This window comes from Impatiens glandulifera, chromosome 8 (genome assembly GCF_907164915.1).
Source record: "Impatiens glandulifera chromosome 8, dImpGla2.1, whole genome shotgun sequence".
NCBI classification, from domain to species: domain Eukaryota; kingdom Viridiplantae; phylum Streptophyta; class Magnoliopsida; order Ericales; family Balsaminaceae; genus Impatiens; species Impatiens glandulifera.
The window spans coordinates 9,574,479-9,597,301 of NC_061869.1; the positions used below are offsets into that span (position 1 = coordinate 9,574,479).

At 29.8% G+C, this 22,823-nt stretch overlaps 2 protein-coding genes across 2 annotated transcripts; one reads left to right on the top strand and one right to left on the bottom strand.

Annotated features, from left to right (window-relative positions):
- Nucleotides 1-2,106: 2,106 nt before the first annotated feature.
- On the bottom strand, nt 2,107-3,996 carry LOC124912304 (receptor like protein 29-like). The gene has a single exon (XM_047452901.1). It carries the CDS (start codon nt 3,581-3,583, stop codon nt 2,156-2,158), a length of 1,428 nt encoding a protein of 475 aa, XP_047308857.1. The 5' UTR covers nt 3,584-3,996; the 3' UTR covers nt 2,107-2,155.
- Nucleotides 3,997-11,067: 7,071 nt separating this feature from the next.
- Nucleotides 11,068-11,610, top strand: LOC124911101 (glutaredoxin-C9-like). The gene has a single exon (XM_047451544.1). The coding sequence runs from the start codon at nt 11,209-11,211 to the stop codon at nt 11,608-11,610; it is 402 nt and encodes a 133-aa protein (XP_047307500.1). The 5' UTR covers nt 11,068-11,208.
- Nucleotides 11,611-22,823: the final 11,213 nt, after the last annotated feature.

Here is a 22,823-nt window from a genome sequence, read left to right on the forward strand (position 1 = left end):
TATAAATTTATATTTATTTAGATTAAATTATATTTAATTTATTTATTCAAATTTTTATTTAATTAATGAAATTAGTTTAAAATTTCAACCGAAATTATTACCCAAATTTACTTCATTTTAGCTTATTTTTAATAATTAAAAAAATGATTGTTGTGTTCTAGGCATTGCATTGAGTCTTATTTTTTTTGTTTTAATGTTCAATCAATATTTAATGATAATTCAATCATGAATATTTAATGTTTTTGATTCTTTAAGAGTTGTTTTAATTAGTTTCTGAGTGAGTTTAATGTGTCCCATTAATCTCATTGGGTTGAAAAATTACACTTTTTTCAAATTGTTGATGTAATGCCAAATTTTTTGTTTTTTTTTAATAGAACCTAATACGTTTCCTACCGTTTGACGTTCTAACTCAATTTAAGATTTTTATTGTTTTTATTTTTGTGAGTAAAAAATTAAATCTATATTTTTTACTTTGTTAGACAAATTTTTACTTAGTCAACTTTTTTCCATCAATAATTATTATCATAACAACCACAAAATTGGGAATATACTTGAGATGATTCCTTGATTCTTATTTTATTAATAGTTGTGCTTTTTAAATAATAATAATAAAAGTTGATTCAATCATAATTAAAAGGAAACTATTTTAATAAAGAACTTGGTATCTTTGTGTAAATAAATCAAATAAAATTGATTTTAGTCTTTTATGTTTTGGGTATTTGGATTATTTTAAATCCAAATAACTCTGTTAGTAATCACTTCATACATTAAATGGTCATTTTAAATATCAAAGCAGCTTATTTTATTCATTATAAATTTTAAAATACTAAATTAAAAAATTTAGAATTTTTTTTAAACCTACTCACTTCAAACGGCTTATTAAATATCGAGTAATGATAGGGAACGAGAAAAAAGTTGACAGGAATATATAGGGAATGAGGTGTCACTTTCTAAATCGATTAAAAATTTAATAGGAGAGAATGAATTTGTTTTAATTATAAAGACTAATTTTTATGATTAAAAGTCAAAAATATATTTTAATTTTGAAAGATAAATTAATTTTATATAAATATTAGCTTTGGAATTATCTTATGTTCATGATTTAATGGATTCTATTAAAAACTTAGAACTTGTTTGATCTTGTATATTTTTTAATCTTATGAGTTTTTTTAAAAAAAAAAAACTTTTAATAAAAAAATGAGTTACTTGAGATTTTTATAAGAAAATACTAAATGTCACTTTATATTTAAAATTAAAATATTTTAATAGATAAATTATATGATTTAATATTAAAATAATTATAATATAATAATAATTTTAAAAAAACAAACTCTAAGAAAAATTTAAAACCATGTACATGTTCATTTAATATATTTATTTTGGATTTTATTTTATTTTTTTAATATTCACTCCCTATTATATCACTTTTATTCGTAACAATTAAATCATTAATTTTATTAATTAAAATATTAAAATATATTCACTTTATTTTATAAGATTATTATAATAATTTAACCAATTAAAAATAATTACTCTTTTTTTTTTATCTAATTTGTTTTTATCTCTATTACTACTTTGAAGTCAAATACTCACAAATCAAACGAACCCTAAAAATATGAAAAAGAATCTTTGTATGACAAACTGTAAAAAGCTACTGTTCTAACTGCTGTCTGAAAATCATTTCTAAAAGCTGAAATTTAGAGTTTATATTAGAATTTTGTTTTTATTATATCTTATTTCTAAAAAATATCAATTATTTAATTTATTAATTAAATATTAAAACATTCTTATTTTATTTTTATAAAATTTAAATTAGATAAATTATTTTTCTTTTAATATACATATATATTATAATAATTAAATTTGTAAACTTTTAATTAATATTTTCAACTAAGATAATTTGATGTTTTTTTTAATCAAAAACTTATTTATTACATTTTTTAATCATTTAATCATTAAATTTATTAATAAAATATTATATATTTTTATAAAATTTTAATTAAAAAAATAAATATATAATAATATTATAGGAAAATAATCTATTTAAAACTCAAATAATCTAATAAAAGAAACCCAAATAACCCAACATCCAACCAGCTCTTATAAAAGTAACACAATTTCATTTTACATAATCAAACTTAACAGAATGAGAGAATCATACTACTAAGAACATGACAGAAATGAAGAGAAAAGTAGTAAGACTAATAATGAGATTCTGATGAAGATGGTAAACCCTAGATGATGAAGAAGAAGGAGTCTTCTTCAAAGTGCTGGAATCCTCCCCTGTTTGATCAACCAATGAACCAGACCCATTATTCCCTTTATTCTTTAATACCTCTGCATTTGTCTCCACACAATATGGAATTTCTAAAGATATGGAAATTGAAATCGAAACACTTTTCTTTATACATAACCCATCATTTCCAGACACATCCAGCCTATTTCCAATCCTATTTATGAATTCTTCTTTCAAAATCACCTCCCCACTCAGCCTGTTTTGGCTCAAATTCATTTGACACAAATTCGGCATTGTCCCTAATTCTGAAGGGATTGTTCCATTTAGATTGTTTCCATCTAAATACAAAGATTTCAAATTTTTCAAATTTGACCAAGATTTAGTGGGTATTGGTCCAAATAGTTCACAGCCTGAGAATCTAATCACAGTAAGCTTGTTTAAGGCAGTTATGAAAATGGGCAGTTCAGTTTGAATTGGGTTTCCTTCAATCATAAGACATTCTAATTCCTCTAAACCTGAAAGGGCTTCCGGGATTGGACCATTTATAAGATTATGACTTAGATCAAGAAGGACTAACCTTTTTAGTTTCCCTAAACTTTTAGGTATGATCCCTTCAAGCATGTTGTAACTCAGATCAATCTTTTGAAGAAAAGGAATCTGACCCAGAAAAGAAGGGATCTTCCCTTTAAAGAAATTGTAGCTGAGGTCCAAAATGAGCAAATTTCTCAACCCTTGAAGATGTTGAGGGATTTGACCGGTGAGGTTATTGTAACTCAAGTCTAGCTGCTCCAAACTGACTAACCCATTTAGCTCTTTTGGGATTTGACCTTGTAAACCGTTTTGTGAAAGAGATAGAACTCTTAAACTGGTGATTTGACCCAATGTTGGTGGGATTGTCCCTTGAAGGCCTGGATTTGATTTGAGGGTTAAGTGTTCCAAGGAAGAAGATGAAGTGAAAAGAGATGAAGGTAAATAGACTGGTGAAATGAAACAGTTAAAGATTGATAGGGTTTTCAGATATGGTAATTTGAGTAGAGCTTTTGTTGGAATCTTGGCAAATGGTTTACATGGTGGGTTTGTAATATCAAGTCCAATGTGGATTTTAGTGACATGGAAGAGTGGTAGGTTTTCTTGTCCAACCTCACATTGAAGTCCTGGCCATGGAGTTTCTGAACATGGCTGTGGATGCATTTGAGCCCAATCTTGATCATCTAGGAGAGAGTTTAATACTTCGTAAAGCCCAGAAAGCTCTTGTTGTTCCATCTCCATTAATGGTGGTTCTACTTCTTCGAAACCATCCGAGGTTGTGAGAAGAAGTCCTAGAATGAGAAGAAACAGAGAAGCCATTACAGAGATGAAATGAAGTGAGGAAGTTAGAGAAATGAGAAATCTTGGATTCTTACTTGTTGTTTTTGTGAGTGAGCCAGGGAAAGAGACAGTGAAAGAGAAAGTAGAGATGGCATGCGAAGAAGAGGAAGAGAATGGAAAGAGCAACTGTTACTACTCATAAACAGAGATATCAGAAATTCAAAAATTGGTGAAACAATGTTAACTTTTTTATTTTGAAGAATGTTGATGGGACTTAGTCTTGGTTTCGGATTCTCTATCTTAAGTTCTAAGCCATAAGTTTGCTTTCTCAGTTGATATCGACATGCCAAGATCAGCTTTGCAGGACCTCCATGAAGAAGAGACAAAATTGTTCTTCTTTAAATACAATGCAATATTTCTTCAAACTTATTAGTTAAAAAGTATTTATAGTTTTCTTTTCCCAATTTTGATTTAGAAGTTGTTTAATATTTTTATATCAACTAATAATGTTTATGATTGAAATAGGTACATGATCTTTTAGATGAGATTAAAGGGTTACAATTCAATTCACACTTATTAAAACACGTTCAATTGAGGGAAAAGTTACCATTAACGTTTTTAAATAGTAATATTCATGGTCTTTTAGGTCTTTGGTTCAAGCTCGTCACACGATAAATTACAATCGCTTGGTTAATTTGTTAATTGTGTTCGTGGGATATGAACTTAATCTGCGGTAATTAGTCGTACTCCAAGAAAAAAAATAAAGTTCTATGCTGGTCTATATATAGTCTTACTGTCACGGACAGAAACTCGGTCGCCGAATATCACCTCGTCCCGTGCGACACTAGTCTAGATTGCTTCAATCCTAGCTAGTCAGCCTCTTAAAAGATGCAAAAATATGGAATAATTTGAGAGAGAAAGAGCTTGGAGAATATCTTGTTTATTACTTAAAAGAGTGAGGTATTATAAGTATGGAGTGTTTTTGAACATTTGTTGAGTATGTTAGTTTATGGCCAAGACTTGTTTATATACAAGTGAGAAGATACTTCTACATCTTCCTTGTCCTAGAGATTTCTAGACTTTTCGATTACTAATCTAGACATAAAAATTCCTAGAGACTTCTAGAGAATTCTAGAAACACATATACTTGAGAACTTCTCTAGAATTTTAGAGGGTTCTCCTACCTTACATACAAAAAGGAACTTATAGAGAATTCTATAAAGTTCTATAACTCTACTTTCAAAAAGAGAAACTCTTAGAGAATTTTAGAGAGTTCAATGACCTCACTTACAAAAAGGGAACTCCTAAAGAAGTCTAGAGAGTTCCATGACCAAACAAAACCCAAGAACTCCTAGAGGATTCTAGAAAGTTCCAAAAATGATCACAAAACCTGAAATATTCTGAAAAATGCACCTTGTGGGTTTGCCATGTGCATCCCATACCCATGGGCCGTGACACTTATCCTACCTTCTTGGAGCACATTTGATATTTCATTTTTTTAGGTTTTTTTGAATTTAAAAATAAAAATAATTTTTTTATAATATTACACTATTTTTAATTATCAAATTATTTAATTTATTCACTAAAATATCAAAATATTTTTATTTAATTTTATTAAATTTAAATTTAAAATACAAAAATATTTACTATTTCATCTTATAAAAATCTCAAATAACCTATTTTTATTATCAAATAAAGAATTTTCTTTTAAAACCATAGAAATTATAAAAAAACTGAAGATCAAACAATAATTAATTTTTTTTTTCAGATTCAACTCTAAATCTGATTGCTTTTTAAAAAAATATTGAAACTCTAAATTTAGAAAGAAAAAAAAATCAGATTCAGTCCATGTTCTATTTATTTAGAAAGGCTTGTATGGTTGCCAGATTTGAACATGGGCTGCTTTTTCCCTGCCAAACAAACTTATATATAAATATTAAAGAAAACTATTTCACAGGTGGGCAAGGCCCAAAAGAGAACCCTAGAGCCTTCTTGAATCTGTCCATTGGGATTGGGCTACCCAATAACAAATAACTAGAAAACAAATGAAAAAAATGTAATCCAGATTCCAGAATCCCCAAATCAAAAGTTGTGATATATGAAAACTTTATTTATTTATTTAGGAAATGACTAATATAAATAAGTCCAAAAAAAGAAAACAAATAATTGCTTCTACATGAGTAAAATAAAGAAAGATTTAATCAAAGATGACAGCAATTTTTCAAACAATGAGATGTGGTAAAAAAAAAGGAAAAAACTCAAAGAACATTATTTTGTATGCAGTGTAACTTGGGGGTGATAAGATTGACATCAATACCCACTAATGACAAATGATCCAATTGTTGAAGATATTGACCCTTCTCCAATTGTGAATAAGTTCCAAATCTTATTTTCTGTTTTTCTAACTATAAAGTATTGTATTGTATTGCATTTATTTTCCTCCAAACCTTCATAGATAATGATTAAAAAAAACAATTCAACATATTAGAATAGAAATTACTTGTCATTGTCTTCTCAATCATGAAATCTCTAATTACAGACTAAGTGTTGGGAAAGTTTGAGTTTATCTATCTATATATATATATATATATATATGAAAACTTCGTAGACGTAAATTATAAATCAATAATTTGAAATGAAACCAAATCAAATTTGATAATGAGTAGTTTTTTCTTTCACTTTGAGGGTGTTAAAATATTTTGAAGAGAGACTTTGAGAAAGAATAATATTTTATTATTGTTTTGATGATTAGACTTGAATTACAAAGAATTAATATTTATGCTAGAAAATATCTGAAAATCTTGCATCGCTCATAATTGATTTAAAATAAAAGATAAGAAAGTAATGTAATTGATTATTAAGATTTTCTAATAATATGGTGGAGGTTACACAATATTAATTTTAATAGAGGACTTGAAGTCGAAGTTCATAAAGTAGATAATGAAGTAGAGATCATTAACCAGAGATAATTAGGTTAAAGTTATGGATGCTAAGTTCTAGAATAACCTTGAAATAAGTTAAGAAAAAATTAAGTAAGAGAGTTTTGGGAAGAAAGACAAAAAGTAGAAACATATATAATATTCTTAACAAAAGTATGTTGTGTTCTTTTTTTATCATTCATGATATTATAGCAACCTCCATTAATTACCAATGACCTTGAAGGTCATCGCGAGTGCTCTCACTCAATTCGGTCGGTGATTCTTCGTTGAGATCTTTAAGATTGAGTCTCTTTATGTTATCATTTTATGCACCGTCAAATAATAGATAACTATATAGATGAATTAATTTATTTTATGTTGGGCTGAAAAGACTTTAAAATTTTAGTTAAAATAATATTAGTATTAATATTTGATGACTATGTTATATTTTTTTAATGAAAAATAAATAGAGGGCAAAGAAAATGAATCTCAAACTTTTATCAACCACCAAAATAGGCACATATATATAACATAAGCAAAATTTTGGATGTTTCTACTATTGATTCTTAGCATGTCCACTCAATATCCTTCATCTAAGGATGGCCATAGAACATTGAAACTCCTAGTTAGGCATTGACATTTTCTCCCTATCTTTAAGAAGCAAAACCAACAAAATAACATCAAGAAAAATTAAATTACTGGTTAAAATTTGCATCCACAATGACAACCCTAATTTTTTTTTTCTAGTCTCTAATTAATTGCGCCAAACTATCAATTGAGTCGAGTTTATCTACACGTAAATGCTATCAATTTAGAATAAACAAGATTGTTCCAACATGGGGACAAGCACCCACAGACTTGAAAAGATAGGTTCTCTAAACTTTAGAAAAACCGACCTAACTAGAAGTCGATCATCACTTTTAGAGGAATCTGATTATATTGATGATCCTGCTTACACAAGCTTGAAGGACATTATGAATAATTCACCAAGAAGGAGTCAGCTTGGCTTGATGGCCCATGATCGCAACAGCTTCATTAACTCGTCGACAATCTCCATCAAGAATGAGCTAGTGAAACACGTGGCATCGATGTACGTTCAATCAGCGACAATACTCGTAGCAAGGAACCAAAATTTCTTTGAGCGGTGTTGGGATAGGGTTGAGGATGGTGTGACAGTATCGAATTCGTGTTGGATGATTTGTTTCCAAAGGCCATTGAGGATTTGCTTCCAACGGATAATTCATTTTCTTCATTATTTATCTAGGCAGTGGCAAGAAAGGTTGGTGATAGCCTAAAAAGTTTTTGTTTTCTTTAATGTACCAACTTTAATAATTCTTACATTTTTTTTTTCTTTTTCTAACTTGTTTGTTGTATTAATTAAGGACATTAGTTATGATATGGTGACTACATTATTGCATTAAATCCATTGAATCTCATTTCTATTCTAAATATATGCTGGAAATTAACACATGCATTAGGGTTATCAAAACAATTGTTATTTATAAAAGAACAATCTAGACAACTTTTTGTAAGATGTAATTAATTATTATTTTTTGCTAGAACAAGATATTTTATATCATAAGGAACATAACTCAAAAACAAACCAGAACAAACATGGACAATAAACCAAATTTGGACAAACAAGTACTCAAACAAAGACAAACAAATAAGGAATAAATCAACATGAACACAAATATATAAAGGAAGTCACAATGAAACTAGAAAGGGTATAAAGTTAAATTACTTTTATTAATTATAATGTTAAAAAAATTATATATTTCTATACTATTTTCAAAAAGTTCTATAAAAAATAATAACTAAATAAATTTAAAAATTGAATAAGGTCTCCCAAGGTTATCCAACCCTGATATCTTGATTCTTGACTACCTAATATGAAATTGTATATCTGCACAACCATGACCATCACTTGAGTAATCTTGTTAATTCTTCACTCTAACCCTAACCCTAATTGATTAGGATGAGTTTAGCATAGTCACCTCATTTCCAGTCCATAGTTCAAAGAAGAAAAAAAAACTTAAAAACTTAAATTTGTTATAAAAATCATAATAAAACAAATATTTAAAAACAAATAAAAGTAATATTAAATTATTAATAATAAAAAAGTTATAAATATATTTGAACTGTTTTATCTTCTTTCTTCTTCGTTAGGTCATGAATAAGCAATTAAAAGAAACATAAGAGAGTGATGAATTACTCTGAACAGCCCGACCGTCAGCCGTCGGCGTGGTAGCCGTTGGTTGTCGGGTTGTCGGTTTCTCACGACCTCTGTTAAACGGCCGTTGAAATAGCCGTACGATGCTCACGCCTTAAAAGTACTTCTCTGAGGCAATGTCTGTCTGATCCATCAGTATTCAGACCTACGTGTCGTCTCCACCGTCCTTCTTTCTCTTTTCAGGTCTTACCCTCTCTCTCCCTCTTTACCTAGGGTTTTATTTTTTGTGCTTGTTTGATACCTCATTATTTTTAAATTATTATTTTTTATAACAAAGTTCATCTTTCTTTTATAATTATTTTTCAAACTAAAACTTGAAAAAGGGAAGAAAAAACAAGATATAATTCAACAAATTATTCCAACTCTTGACCTATATAGCTAGCTAGTAGCTAGTAGAGAAAGTGATTTAAGAAAAAAACACTAAGCTACATATTGTTTTTTAATTATTTTTTTTATTTGAGTTTCATTTAATTCAAAAATCAGAAGATTACTCTTAGACCATTTTTTTTTTCTTTCTTTTTAAACAAACATCTCCAATTTTATGGTGTGAACGAACTCAATTCTCAGTATTATTATGATTTTAATATGTATTAACATTCCGGGAGACCGACTCAAATTTCGAGAGAGGGAAGACACATTCATGAAATATATATGCGATCGAGGAGAATGAGACAAGAAAAATAATTCCGTTCCGAAACCATCCAAACTAAAATATTCTATTCAAACTAGCTATTTAGTTCATGTTTGGGTTGGGATTGAAGTAAACTTATTTTTTTGCTCACCCCTAGCTAGTTAAAGAAATACAAGAACAAGAAACTTGATATCCAAATCTATAAATAGAAAGTTCAAGAATAATAATCAAATGGGATAATATATATATGGTTTACAAGAAGCCTTGTGAATTGTTGTGTGCAATCACATGCGAGTAATTGAAAGATTATTTTTAGAATTATCTAGAATTTGAATGTTTGTATATATTTAAAATAGAGATAAGTATCATGTATTGCTTATAAAGTATTATAAGTATAAAGCATGTAAAGAATGAAAGCATGCCCGGCCATATATAGGTCTTTTTTTCTTTAAAGATGCATGCATATATTATATAATATTATTATATATATAGCTGATGAAAGCATGATCGTACAGAATGACCCGACCATGAGCCACCTCCTAAACCTGAAACCCTGATTCTTTCTCATTATAACAAAAAAAAATGGTTAATTTGTAACACCTTTTTATGAATTTCCTTTTTTATGCATTTGAAATACGGCTAGGAGAACACTGTCGAATATTGTCTTTTCAACTTGGCTTTATCTAATTAATTATATGTATTTATTTTTTCTCATTTTTTTAGGTAATTAGTATATGTACTACATGCATGATGGAATGAATAGGTTAATTAGAACTTAGAATTAGTGAAAAAAATATACTATCAATTTAATGCCATTAGCCATATATAGACTTATTGCCTTGTTTGATCAGCTTGTTTCATGTTAGATTGTTTGGGGTTATTATTGGGTTTAAAAAAATATATATATTTATTTGAGTTTTGTAAATTATTTGAATTAATATAATATATTTTTGTATTTAAATTTATAAAAATAATGTATTAGTATTTTAGTTGATAAATTTGATAATTTACGTTTGAGAAAAATATCATATGATAAAAGATATTGTTTTATAAAATCCAACATCCAACTAGCTCTAGAGTTATTTGAATTATTTTAAAGTAGCTCACTTATATATATATGTTTAAAACTCAACTATACAAAAAGTATAGTTGATTTTTAAAAATTCATCCAATTCAAAATATATATATATAATTGAACTTGCTACCTTACAAGTTAATTTTAGGCTAGATATTGGACAAATTAATTGAGTTGAATTTATTTTTTTTGTTTGATATATACATTATGTATAGTTAAGTTTAAAAAAATTATCCATTTAAAAAACCATGAAATATTTAATTTTAGGCTACATATTTCACAAATTCATTGATGAAAGAGTTATTTTGAGTTACAACCAAATAAAATGAAAACATCACCCACATTTATAACTTATAACATTATATATATATAAAAAAAATAACCTCACCAAGGTAGTCCAATATATATATATATATATATATATATATATATATATATATATATATATATATATATTGAATAAGGAGAATTAGTATAATAACTCATCAAGTTTCAACTCAAAACTATTATTTATATTATATTGATTTTTCTTCCCAACAATAGTAGAAAATAACAAAATGAAGATTTCAAATATATATACAAGACATGCTTTACTTTTCATAAAAATATATATATATGTCATGATTTTGTGGGTATTTTTTATTTTATTTTATTTTATGAAAATATATGGTCCACTTCCAATCCTCCCTATATAAAGCATAAACCCTCCTCCTTAAAAACTCAACCTGAAAACATAAGACATCACTTTCTCTCTCTCACTCTCTAAAAAAACCAGTCTTGAAAGTGAAAGAAAAACCAAGAAGATCGATGATGAACATGCAAATACTAAACCCTACTCATAATAAACCACAAGTAACCCGGATCATCAACGATCAGCAGATGGGTTCGGTACTCGAGAGGCTCCGACACCTGGCTGCCGGAAACGCCGTCGTGATCTTCGTCATCAGCGGCTGCTGTATGTGCCACGTCGTCAAACAGCTCTTGTTAGGTCTGGGAGTGGGTCCCACAGTGGTCGAACTAGACCGCCACGGAGAAGCCGGCCTGGAGATGCATGCAGTTCTCCGACGACTCTCAGGCGATGGACAGCAGACTGTTCCGGCGGTATTCGTCGGAGGAAAGTTTCTCGGAGGAATTGAAGCTGTTATGACTTGTCACATTAACGGAACCCTAGTTCCACTCCTTAAGGAAGCCGGTGGTTTATGGCTCTGAATAACTATTATTAGTCTCGCCGGCGGACGGAGAATATGTTACGCCGGCCGGTATTATAACTTGGTTGACATAACATGTTTTTTATTTACTTTTTATGTTTTAGTGAACCAAGAAGGAAAGGCTTGATATTATTGGTATTATTATTATTATTATTAATGCATCTTAATATTAAATTGGTATTATATATAAATTAGTTTATTAATTAATAGATCACTTTTATATATATATATATATATATATATATATATATATATATATATATATATATATATATATATATATATATATATATAAAGTAATCATGCATGGGCGTATATATTTCTACCATTTTCATAGGAATTAAAAACTCATTTCAAGAAAACCATATTATAGCTAGGGTAGGGTGTTAATACTAGAGGTGCAAAATAGAAAAAAAAATGATATTTGAGTTCGATGTTGAAAAATATAAACGTTATTCAAATTCGATTTGAAGCTCGAAAATTAAAAAAATATTGGCTCGAGTTTAATTTGAATTGTTCGAATCTTGAATATATATATATATATATATATAATATAATGTGTAACATAATAAAAATTAAAAATTATGCTCGTGAACAATCGAACAAAATATTTTGGGTTTGAGTTCGACTTGAAATATTATCGAATATATTCGAATTCGGCTGAATTCGATAATTTTAAACTCAAATCAAATATACAATAGTCATCCCGAGAAACTTGTGAGACTATTCAGTTCGCTTTCACTCCTAGTTAATACTATAAGATTATCGAACTAAATAAGATATAAAAGTTGTTTAATTACAACTTTCTAAAATAAAAAATAAAAAGTTAACTATACGAAACAGTGGTGGTCATATTTTGAGTGAAGTAATATATATGCTAATTAATTTTGACAAAATTATATTAAATAGAGTGAAAATTTTGTTTCTTTCAACCCATCTAATTGTTTGATTAGTTTTTGCAAGTTTGAACTACTTTTAAAATATGATCTTTCATTTGAAAATATAAAAATATAATGTATTGGAACAAAATTATAGTCTACAAGATATATAGTAATAATATATAAGTGAACATTAGCTTAATCTCTTTTTAATTTGAATTTGAAGTTGAACATAGTTAAATATATAAAATTGTATTTTATTTTAAATTTAAAAGAAAATGAAAATGAAAAAAAAAATCCATTATCATAATTATTATTAACGTGACGTGGGGAATAACGAATTAATATTGGCAAAATGATACGTGACATATGGTACTTTTTGACCAAATGATTTTCTCATATGCAACAACTAACTGCCACCTCAAATTAATAATATAAGCTTGTTTGGTGTGTTTTTTTTTTCGAGTAAATTGAACTCAAATTAAATTGTTGTTAATTGTGCACAATTACATACTAAAAGGAAATAAAAAGTAAGAAAATACTTTAATATATTTTTAAAAATTAAAATGTTTCATTGATTTTTTTTTTTTGTGTATTAATGTTAGAAAATATAATAAAAACTGAACATGTCTGTACAAAAATATAGTCACAAATAGAATTGTCATAACTTAGTTTAGAAGTAAGAAAAAATAAAAGATAAGTTAAACAAAATATATAGTTGAATAAACAAGAAACAAAACGCACAATTCAACCAAATTTAAGGGTTTGTAGTGGAAAAATGCTTAATTCTAAAATTAAAATAAAAAATTTAAGAAAAAAAAACAAAGATTATGACTTAGTTTTCCATCATATTTGGTTTCATTCATTTAAAAAATTTGATTTAATATATATAGGTCATATGGTCATTTATTTTTTAATAACCCAACATCAAACAAGCTAATATTATGATTAATTATTTGTTGTGAAAAAATAATATTAAATAAAGTGTTATTAGAATAATTTTTTTATAGACAATTATTACAACTTTTCACATATTTAATATTTAAAAAAGTTCAGTCACATATTTATTAATTTTTTGTTTTTACATTTTTTAATTATAATATAATATAAATTTTAAAAGGTGATTTTTTTTTCCTATGAAACGTTTTATAAGAGATTTTGATTTAATCATTGGCATGCTTCTTGACCGGTCTTGTGATCCCTTTTGACTGCTTTATGTCTTCACATAGACCTGGTTTTTGTTGGATTAGTTGAGATTGTTTTTAAATAACTAACAATAATTCACATGTTTTCATCAATTATATTATTAAAACTCTCCCTAAAAGCAACCATTTACTATAAGTAAAAACGAAAAAAAAGAGACTAAACCGCGAAAAGAATAAAAATTATACACAAATATAAGGGAAATTTGACGAAATGATCATAGAAATTCTCTTAATTGCGTTGATGACCGGCGCATAAATTTAATTGTGCAAATGACCACTTTAAAATATTTTGATGAAATTATCCTGTCGCGTAACGCAAAGGATAGGATCACCTCGTGAAGGAAGAGACTGTAAAAAGTCCAGAATAATTGTGCCCTTCGCGTAATTTCACAGGCTTTCCCTTCGCGTGACGATCCTGCCCTCCGTATTACGCGACGAAGTAATTTCGTCAGAATATTTTGAAGTGGTTATTTGCACAATTAAATTTATGCTGGTCAACCGCTCATTTAAGACTCTTTTAGGTCATTTCGTCAAATTTCCCCCAATATAACCTTATCTATGAAATTTTGAGCTTTAATCGATGCATTTCAAAGTTCTAGCCAGGATACTCTCCAAGTTCTACCCCCAAATAATAAAATTGTTAATAAGCATATGCAACAAATTGAGATTTGCATAAATGGGGAAATGCATTATCAAGCTTTCAAACCAAATACATTATCAAAAATAAAAATAGGACTGCTAGGGCTTGTTTGATGTAGGGTTATCAAATAACCAAAATACCTTAGAACTTGTTTGATGATGGGTTATTTGGGATCCCCATCAAACATTATTTATTTCAATCCAAACAATCATGTCATTTGCTAAAATACCAATATTTTTTTCATAACATTTTAAAATATTTAAAAGTAAGAATATTTGGATCGCTTTATCGAAATAATCTACTTTTACGATAAACATAGATAATTTGATATTTTAATTGATAATTTAGTGAAGAAACTTATAGATTGATGAAAGATTAATTTATCTGGATTCTCACTATCCATCACTCCTTTTATATTAATCTATCAACTAGAATACATTTATTTTATTTTTATAACATTTAAAATATTAAATACTATAAAATTTGTTCATATGACCAAATAATTCACTTTTTCATTAAAAATAAAAAACAGATCAGTTTATTTTGAAATAAATCAAAGATCAAACAAGCCCCTAAACACAATTAACAACTTAAGTAGTTTAAAAGATTGTCTCTCAAAGTTGAGAGCAAAGATCCATTCATAGCTCAATACTAACTCCCAAGAAAACAAAAATCATACATCTGTTATAACATGAGCAGATCAAACCAACCATATTTTCTTTATGTTTGAACTATACATGAGCAGAATATGTTAAAACAGTACTCATGATCTCTAATAAGATCAAACAAAAGATTCCTTTGATTTCTCTCTGAATTTCCAAAAGTTCTTGACAGATTGAAAGACATTCTTCTGCAATCTGCATGATATACAGCTGACAAATCTTTGATCAAGGCTTTCCTTATGATAATACCAATCACTTCAGAGAAACAAAAAATACATAAATAGTGAGTTCTTCTCATTTTCCACCTCATATATAATTACTAAAGTCAAGATTAAGAGAACTAACATAAATTTCCAAAAGTATAACTTGATAAGAAAACTCAAGAGAAAGCTTTCACTATGCATAAACCATCTTGGAGCTTCATTGTATCTGTTTCTTATTCGGAGATTGTTCGGAGCTAATTGCAGGGATATCGAAGAATCCAAGTTGGGGTAGGCTTGAAAATAATTTGGTGGTGGACTTAAGAAATAACGAGAAAATTATGGATAAAACAAGAATGGATAAAGTTAAGTTTTGTTGTTTTTTTAAATTAGATAAAAAAAAATTAATGTATTAAATTAATTTTTTTAAGAAATTAAGGGTTAATATCAAATTTATATCGGAAAATAAATGTTTTTTAGGATGGCCCTACATAGATCTACCTTGCTGGTTGAATTAAAACCAGGTCTATAAAAAGATAGATACATCTATCTTTTAAGAAAAAATGGATTTTCAAACAAGGCCTAAGGAGGTTTTTTCAGTTTGAACTACGGATTTTATTTTTAACAAGAAAAATAAAACAGGGGATGTTATTTACCTTATTTGTTGTTGCATTTTACATAATCATTAATAATAATAATAATGTTTTTAATTATTAATTTTCTTTTAAAATAAAAGTAACCCATGATAAGGAATGACGCCTGAAAATTGATATTCCAAATAATTTTTAAAGAATTTAAGCAATCAAATAAAAAATCATAGGATTTCAACAAATTTTAAAATTAAAACATGTTTGTGATTGTTTAAGGATTTGCTCTAAAGAGGGTCGATTTTTTTTTGAATTATTTGAAGAATTTTAAATAATTTTGTTTATATATGTTGAGGTTACAAAAATGTGAATTAATTTTGAGATTTTTCAGATAAAAATACTTGAATTTTTTTAAAGGATGTTGATATATTATTTTAATATTTTTAGATGTTGATTTGAATGATTTGATTAATGGTAATATGAAAGAAAATATTATGAGCTATGTAGATTTATTTTTTAAAATTATTATTATTTTGAGGATTATTCAAATAATTAATTAGAATAAGGCTAAATTTAAGTTTGAGAATTACAAGAGATATGGTATCTTACCTAAATGAAACTAAATATATTATTTTAAAAGTTAGAATAATCACACTAATATTCAAATTAATAACAATACAAATATACAAATCTTCTTTAGTAGAAAATTGATGATCAAATTCGAAAATGTTCTTATTAAAACAGAGTCATCTCATATATATTTATTTGTTGAATGAGATATAATTATAAATCAAACAAGTATATTTACTTTGTTGATTAGAAATGATAGACACAGAATCAATACATGCTAAACTACAAAAATAATAATAAATAATGATTCACCTTGTTTTAAACTAAAATGTTCATTTTTCTCATAAAAGAAAATTTCACCAACAATTAAGAGTTACTCAGACAAAATTCATTCATAAAATTTATTAGATCAAAAATTAATGACACTAAATGTTACCTAATGACACTAATGATAATTAAGTAAACAAATTATGACATATTTGAAGAACACATAGAAGAATTTATTCGAGCAGGGACTCACGTCAAATTAGCTAGTTGATTTAATAATTTACGAAGATGTTATTTCAAATTTAGATAATAAGCCAGTAAATTAAATCATTATTTTTATAATATTTCCTCATTAGAAACATAGACAGTAACATTTGACACCATAATCAACACTTAAATGCGCAAGAATAAGAATTTGACAGATCCATTATAAAAGCGCAAAAAGAAAGACTTTAGATGCAAACAAATGTCTACTAATTTCAAAAGTTCATTTTGTAGGTCTTATCGTACTCACAAGCCATCGTCGTGTGATTTGGGTAACTTAGTATTAGCCATCGCGATTGGTTCACCCGCCCCGCACATGGGTGGACCATATAAATATAATTAATTCATAAAGGAAAGGTTGGCAATAAAAGCTAAAAGTGATGTAACAAGTAACAACCACCTGATTGGGACAATCAACTCATCTATTGCCATTGCTTATTTTATCCATTCAAGGCTTATTCTTCCTATATATATGTTTACAATATTGTTATTCATATCATCAACAACTTCTTCATCTCCTTTAATTTTCATCATCACTCAAATGGCAAGTTCTCGGTTGGCAAGATTTGCTATGGAAGTTGCACCGCCTCAGGTTGTGGCCGTCATGAGATATCGAGCACCGAAAATGCTAGACACCATTCACGAAGAAGACAGGGAAATGGGAACTTCCGATACTTTGTGTCAATCCACCAATGGCCTAAGGTTTAAATCACCGTTTTCATCTCATTTCTCCACTACTACTTCAACTTCCAATACCAAGTCTAGCTACCATCGCTTCAAAGAGATTCAAACAACGTCGTTTTAATTTTCGTCAAGTAACGATTTTGAAAACCGCTAGCTAGTAACTAGTTCTTGATAAGTATATATAGTCATTTGTTTAATTGATGTAATCTATGTTTGATAATTGATAGTGGCTAGTGTGTTGGCTGAGCTTGATTGCTTAAGATTTTGTAACCATGTATTTTATTTTTTAAAATAAATGTATCCTACATAAATAATTATATATGATGGTATGGTTGATAATTCCTAGAGGCATAAACATCATCTTATATTTTGGCTTGGAATAAGTGTTCCCATCATTTCATTTCTTATCTAAAACATATTCTTCTTTTTTCTAATTTGAGTAATAATTCATGAAGTAAAACTAGTCTTATTCAAACACACTAAAAAAAACTGAAATCGAAACTTTTGATATATGTTTCTTTCTTATTATAATAGACAAAATATAGAGTTTTGAAAGAAGAAAAAAATTATATTATAGAAGCTAGGGTGAAGTTGAATTTGAACGAATAAATATTATTAAATTTATTATTTAAAATTATTTCAGAACATTATTTTATTTAAATCAACACCTCAATAAATAATAATCGAGTAAACCCAATTCCCCAACTCCGGTTATACTTGTTTTTGGAGTCTTATCATCCTCACTATCTTGAGAGAGATATAAAAACACTAGTGATGGAGTGCATCTTGAACTTGTTGAATGAATTTTGCAAGTACTAAGTTGTTTCTTTTAAATAATTGTGAAATATTTAAAAAATAACGATGGTTGGTGTAAAGTCCAGAAAAAATTGACTTAATTTTTATAACGTTTTAAACCCGATAATCGACATCTCATAACGCACATTTCTCTCAAATCTCGAATTGAGATAAGGTACCAAAATGGTAGGCTTTGACTAGAGTGAATTTAAAATTATCGACTAAGATTAGTTTTGACTTTTTGAATCGCCACTAATTTCTCTCCGTGAGAAAGAAAGAAAGAAAATATGGCGTGTAAAAACGCTCTCAAAAGGTTACGTTCTTGGTTCGGTACTCGGTTACACGTGAGAAATGACATCAATGTTATGTCTCAATTGCCCGTCAAATTACGGTTTCTACTTTAAACATTTTCAAAAAAATAATATTATTACTCCTTTGTTATAACGGATGCAAGAACAATGATAATAATAGTAAAAGACAGAATGAAAACGACACCCGATTTAACGTGGTATCCAGCAAAATTGCTGACTAATCCACGGGCAGAGCCACTGAAAAATATTTCACTATAATCGTTAACACGGATTACAGATACTCAGAATAGTTCAAAAGAGAACTAACAAATATTGGGTGCAATAAACCAAAGAGGGGAGAGTTTCTTTTATACACTAAGAAACTTCCCCAACTCCCATCATCTTCCGATGTGGGACAATCATCCAAAAAGAATATTCTAGGCAAAGAAACCAACAAATCTCCACCTTGACTTGAATATTTTCCCAGATAGTCAGATGCACCAGATGTACTTTAAATACCAGATGTGCCAGATGCATTACACTGAATGCCCAGATAAACAGAACAGATGCATTACAGTGAATGCCCAGATAAACAAAACAGATGCATTACACTGAATGCCCAGATAAACAAAACAGATGCATTACACTGAATGCCCAGATAAACAAAACAGATGCATTACACTGAATGCCCAGATAAACAAAACAGATGCATTACATTGAATGCTCAGATGTAACCTGCTCTGCCTCAGGCCTTGCCCCTTCAAGGGCAATCAACAACTTCTAACATTGAGCAAGTTCAAACAGTGTTGAAACTTGCTCTGCGGAACCGGCTTGGTAAACATATCAGCTGGATTGTCTGCAGTCCCCACTTTGTTTACCTTGATCCTCTTCTCACTTCTCAGAAAATGGTACCTCGCATCAATGTGTTTTGTTCTTTCATGGTGAACTTGATCCTTGGTTAAGCATATTGCACTCAGACTGTCGCAGTACATTGAAGCCTGATCGTGATGTAGACCCAACTCAATAACCAATCCTTTCAACCAGATTCCCTCCTTAGCAGCTTCTGTCAAGGCCATATATTCTGCCTCTGTAGTAGACAAGGTTACTGTCGGCTGCAGTGTAGCCTTCTAACTCACAACAGAACCACCAAGCGTGAATACATAACCGGTCATCGATCTTCTACTGTCTACATCTCCAGCATAGTCAGAATTTGAGTAACCAGATACTAGACACTGACTATCACCACCATAACTGAGACCAATATCAGATGTACCCCTGAGATAGCGGAAAATCCTCTTCACTGCTTGCCAGTGTTCCTTACCAGGGTCTCCCATGAACCTACTGACAACACTAACATCATGTGCAAGATTCAGTCTAGTGCAGACCATAGCATACATCAAGCTTCCCACTGCACTAGCATAAGGAACATGTGACATGTATTCTTTTTCCTGAGATGATTTATGTGCAAATGCTACAGACAAATGTGCATTTGAAGCACTGGGAGTATCAATGGGCTTAGCAATAGCCATTTCAAACATTGATAGAACTTTCTGAATATACCCCTTCTGTGACAAGAATAACTTCTTATGACTTCTATCTCTGTAGATCTCCATTCCCAGACTTTTCTTAGCAGCACCTAAATCCTTCATTTCGAATTCTATACTGAGTAGTCCCTTCAACTTTTGAATGTCAGACTTCTTTTCAGCAGCTAGAAACATATCATCTACATACAATACCAAATAGATGAAGGAACCATCTTTAAGCTTGTTGTAGTAGACACAATTGTCATACGGACTCCTTGAATAGCCAATCTTAAACATGTAGCTATCGAACCGCTTATACCACTGCCTCGGTGACTGTTTCAGTCTATATAAGGACTTCTTCAACTTGCAAACATATTCCTCTTTTCCAGGTTCTTGAAAACCATCTGACTGAGTCATGTATATCTCTTATTCCAACTCTCCATGTAAGAAAGCTGTCTTCACGTCTAGCTGTTCGAGTTTCAGGTCCTGATGTGCAACTATAGCAAGTAGCACCCTGATGGAAGTATGTCTGACTACTGGTGAGAATATCTCATTATAGTCCACTCCCTCTTTCTGACTGAACCCTCTAACAACTAACCTGGCTTTATACTTGACCCCCTCAGCTGGTGACAACCCTTTCTTTTTCTTGAACAACCATTTACAAGTGACAACCTTTCTCCCTAGTGGTATTCTAGCTAATTCCCAAGTCTGATTCTTTTGAAGTGACGCCATCTCATCTCCCATGGTAGCAAGCCATTGGGCAGACTCAGTACCCGTAACAGTTTCCTTGTAGGTGGATGGCTCATGAGGATCCACTTCCTCTGCAACCTGTAAAGCATAGGCAACCATGTCCTCATAGCCATACATTGAAGGAGGTACACCAAAATTAGCTCTTCTAGGGCGATTAAGAGCTAGATTTTGATGTTCTACAGATGATGATGGAGCAACTGGAAAATCTACCACTGAAAGTGGTTAAGAAAAACTCTCCTCTACTTCACAACTAGCCTCAGTCATTTCTTGCTCCACCTGTTTCTCGACACCACAATCTACCGGAATGGTGAACTTCACAGTTGGGTTAAGAATGAAATTTTCATCAAAGACAACATTCCTACTCAGAATAACCCTCCTTTCAGAAGGGGACCAGATCCTATATCCTTCTAAAACCAATTAATCTTTACCACTAATGAAAGACTCCCTAAAGTTTTCATATGATATTGGTAAACAAACTAACAGAATCAAGGCAGCATCCTCATCATCTATCTTAATATCAATATTACGCAGATCTAATAATATTGCATTTAATTGATCTAGATGGTCTCTAAGAGGTGTACCTTCTTGCATACGCAGACTGAACAGACGTTGCTTCAAAAGAAACTTGTTGGTTAAGCTCTTCTTCATCTATAAAGTCTCCAGCTTAAATCACAAACCAGCAGCGGTTTCCTCCTCAGCCACCTCAGTAATGATATCGTCTGCCAAAGCCAAGACCAATGTTGAGTGTGCCTTTTCTTCCAAAGACTTCATATCAGCAGGTGGCGGGACAGGTGCAGGCTTCATCAAGGGAGCCCATAGGCCGTGTTGTTTCAACAATGCCCGGACCTTGATCTGCCATAAACTGAAACTATTCCTCCCAGTAAACTTGTCGTCTTTCAAAACTTTTACATTTAACCATCGTTCTTGCCTGAGCGGATCTGAACAACCCTGCTCTGATACTAGTTTGTTATAACGGATGCAAGAACAATGATAATAATAGTAAAAGACAGAATGAAAACGACACCCGATTTAACGTGGTATCCAGCAAAATTGCTGACTAATCCACGGGCAGAGCCACTGAAAAATATTTCACTATAATCGTTAACACGGATTACAGATACTCAGAATAGTTTAAAAGAGAACTAACAAATATTGGGTGCAATAAACCAAAGAGGGGAGAGTTTCTTTTATACACTAAGAAACTTCCCCAACTCCCATCATCTTCCGATGTGGGACAATCATCCAAAAAGAATATTCTAGGCAAAGAAACCAACATCCTTGTTTATTCATCAATTCTAATAAATGCGTTTAGGATAATCTGAATTTACTGGTACGTCTAGGCTCATATAGGCTCATAACAATCTATTCTCATGACATTTGTCTAGGTTATATATTGAATAATGGACGAGATAAATATTGAATATACTCGTGCGCGAAGAACAAATTAACTATAAAAGGGTACCACTAGTCGGTTAAGCTTCCTTATGCGCTTAGGAAACTATTGGATGCTTCTCCACAACTCGGAGATCGTCCTAGCTCGAAACTTTGTTAGAATTTGTATCTCCCAAATCCTACCAGCTTGAAAACAATCTGTAAAAACACAAGAAAGAAGAACACAAGAACACACAGATTTATAGTGGTTCACTCAAATTGAGCTACATCCACTTCAGCCACCACCAGATTTACTATGAAGAAGAAGAAGGAATACAGAGTTTTTACCTCACACTTTATCTCTCTAGAATTCTGTCTTTCTCAATTTAATCCTTAATAATCACATATTTATAGGGTAACATTCAGGTAATAAACCTAAATAACTTTGGTCAGGCCCAAGCCCAAAACCAAAAAAAAAAACCCAATAAACTCTAATTAACAATGTAGAGTTTATTATAAGTGTAGGCT

Excerpts from the sequence above, each read along its gene's own strand:
- LOC124912304 (XM_047452901.1), bottom strand. The coding sequence starts at position 3,583 with ATGGCTTCTCTGTTTCTTCTCATTCTAGGACTTCTTCTCACAACCTCG.
- LOC124911101 (XM_047451544.1), top strand. The coding sequence starts at position 11,209 with ATGATGAACATGCAAATACTAAACCCTACTCATAATAAACCACAAGTA.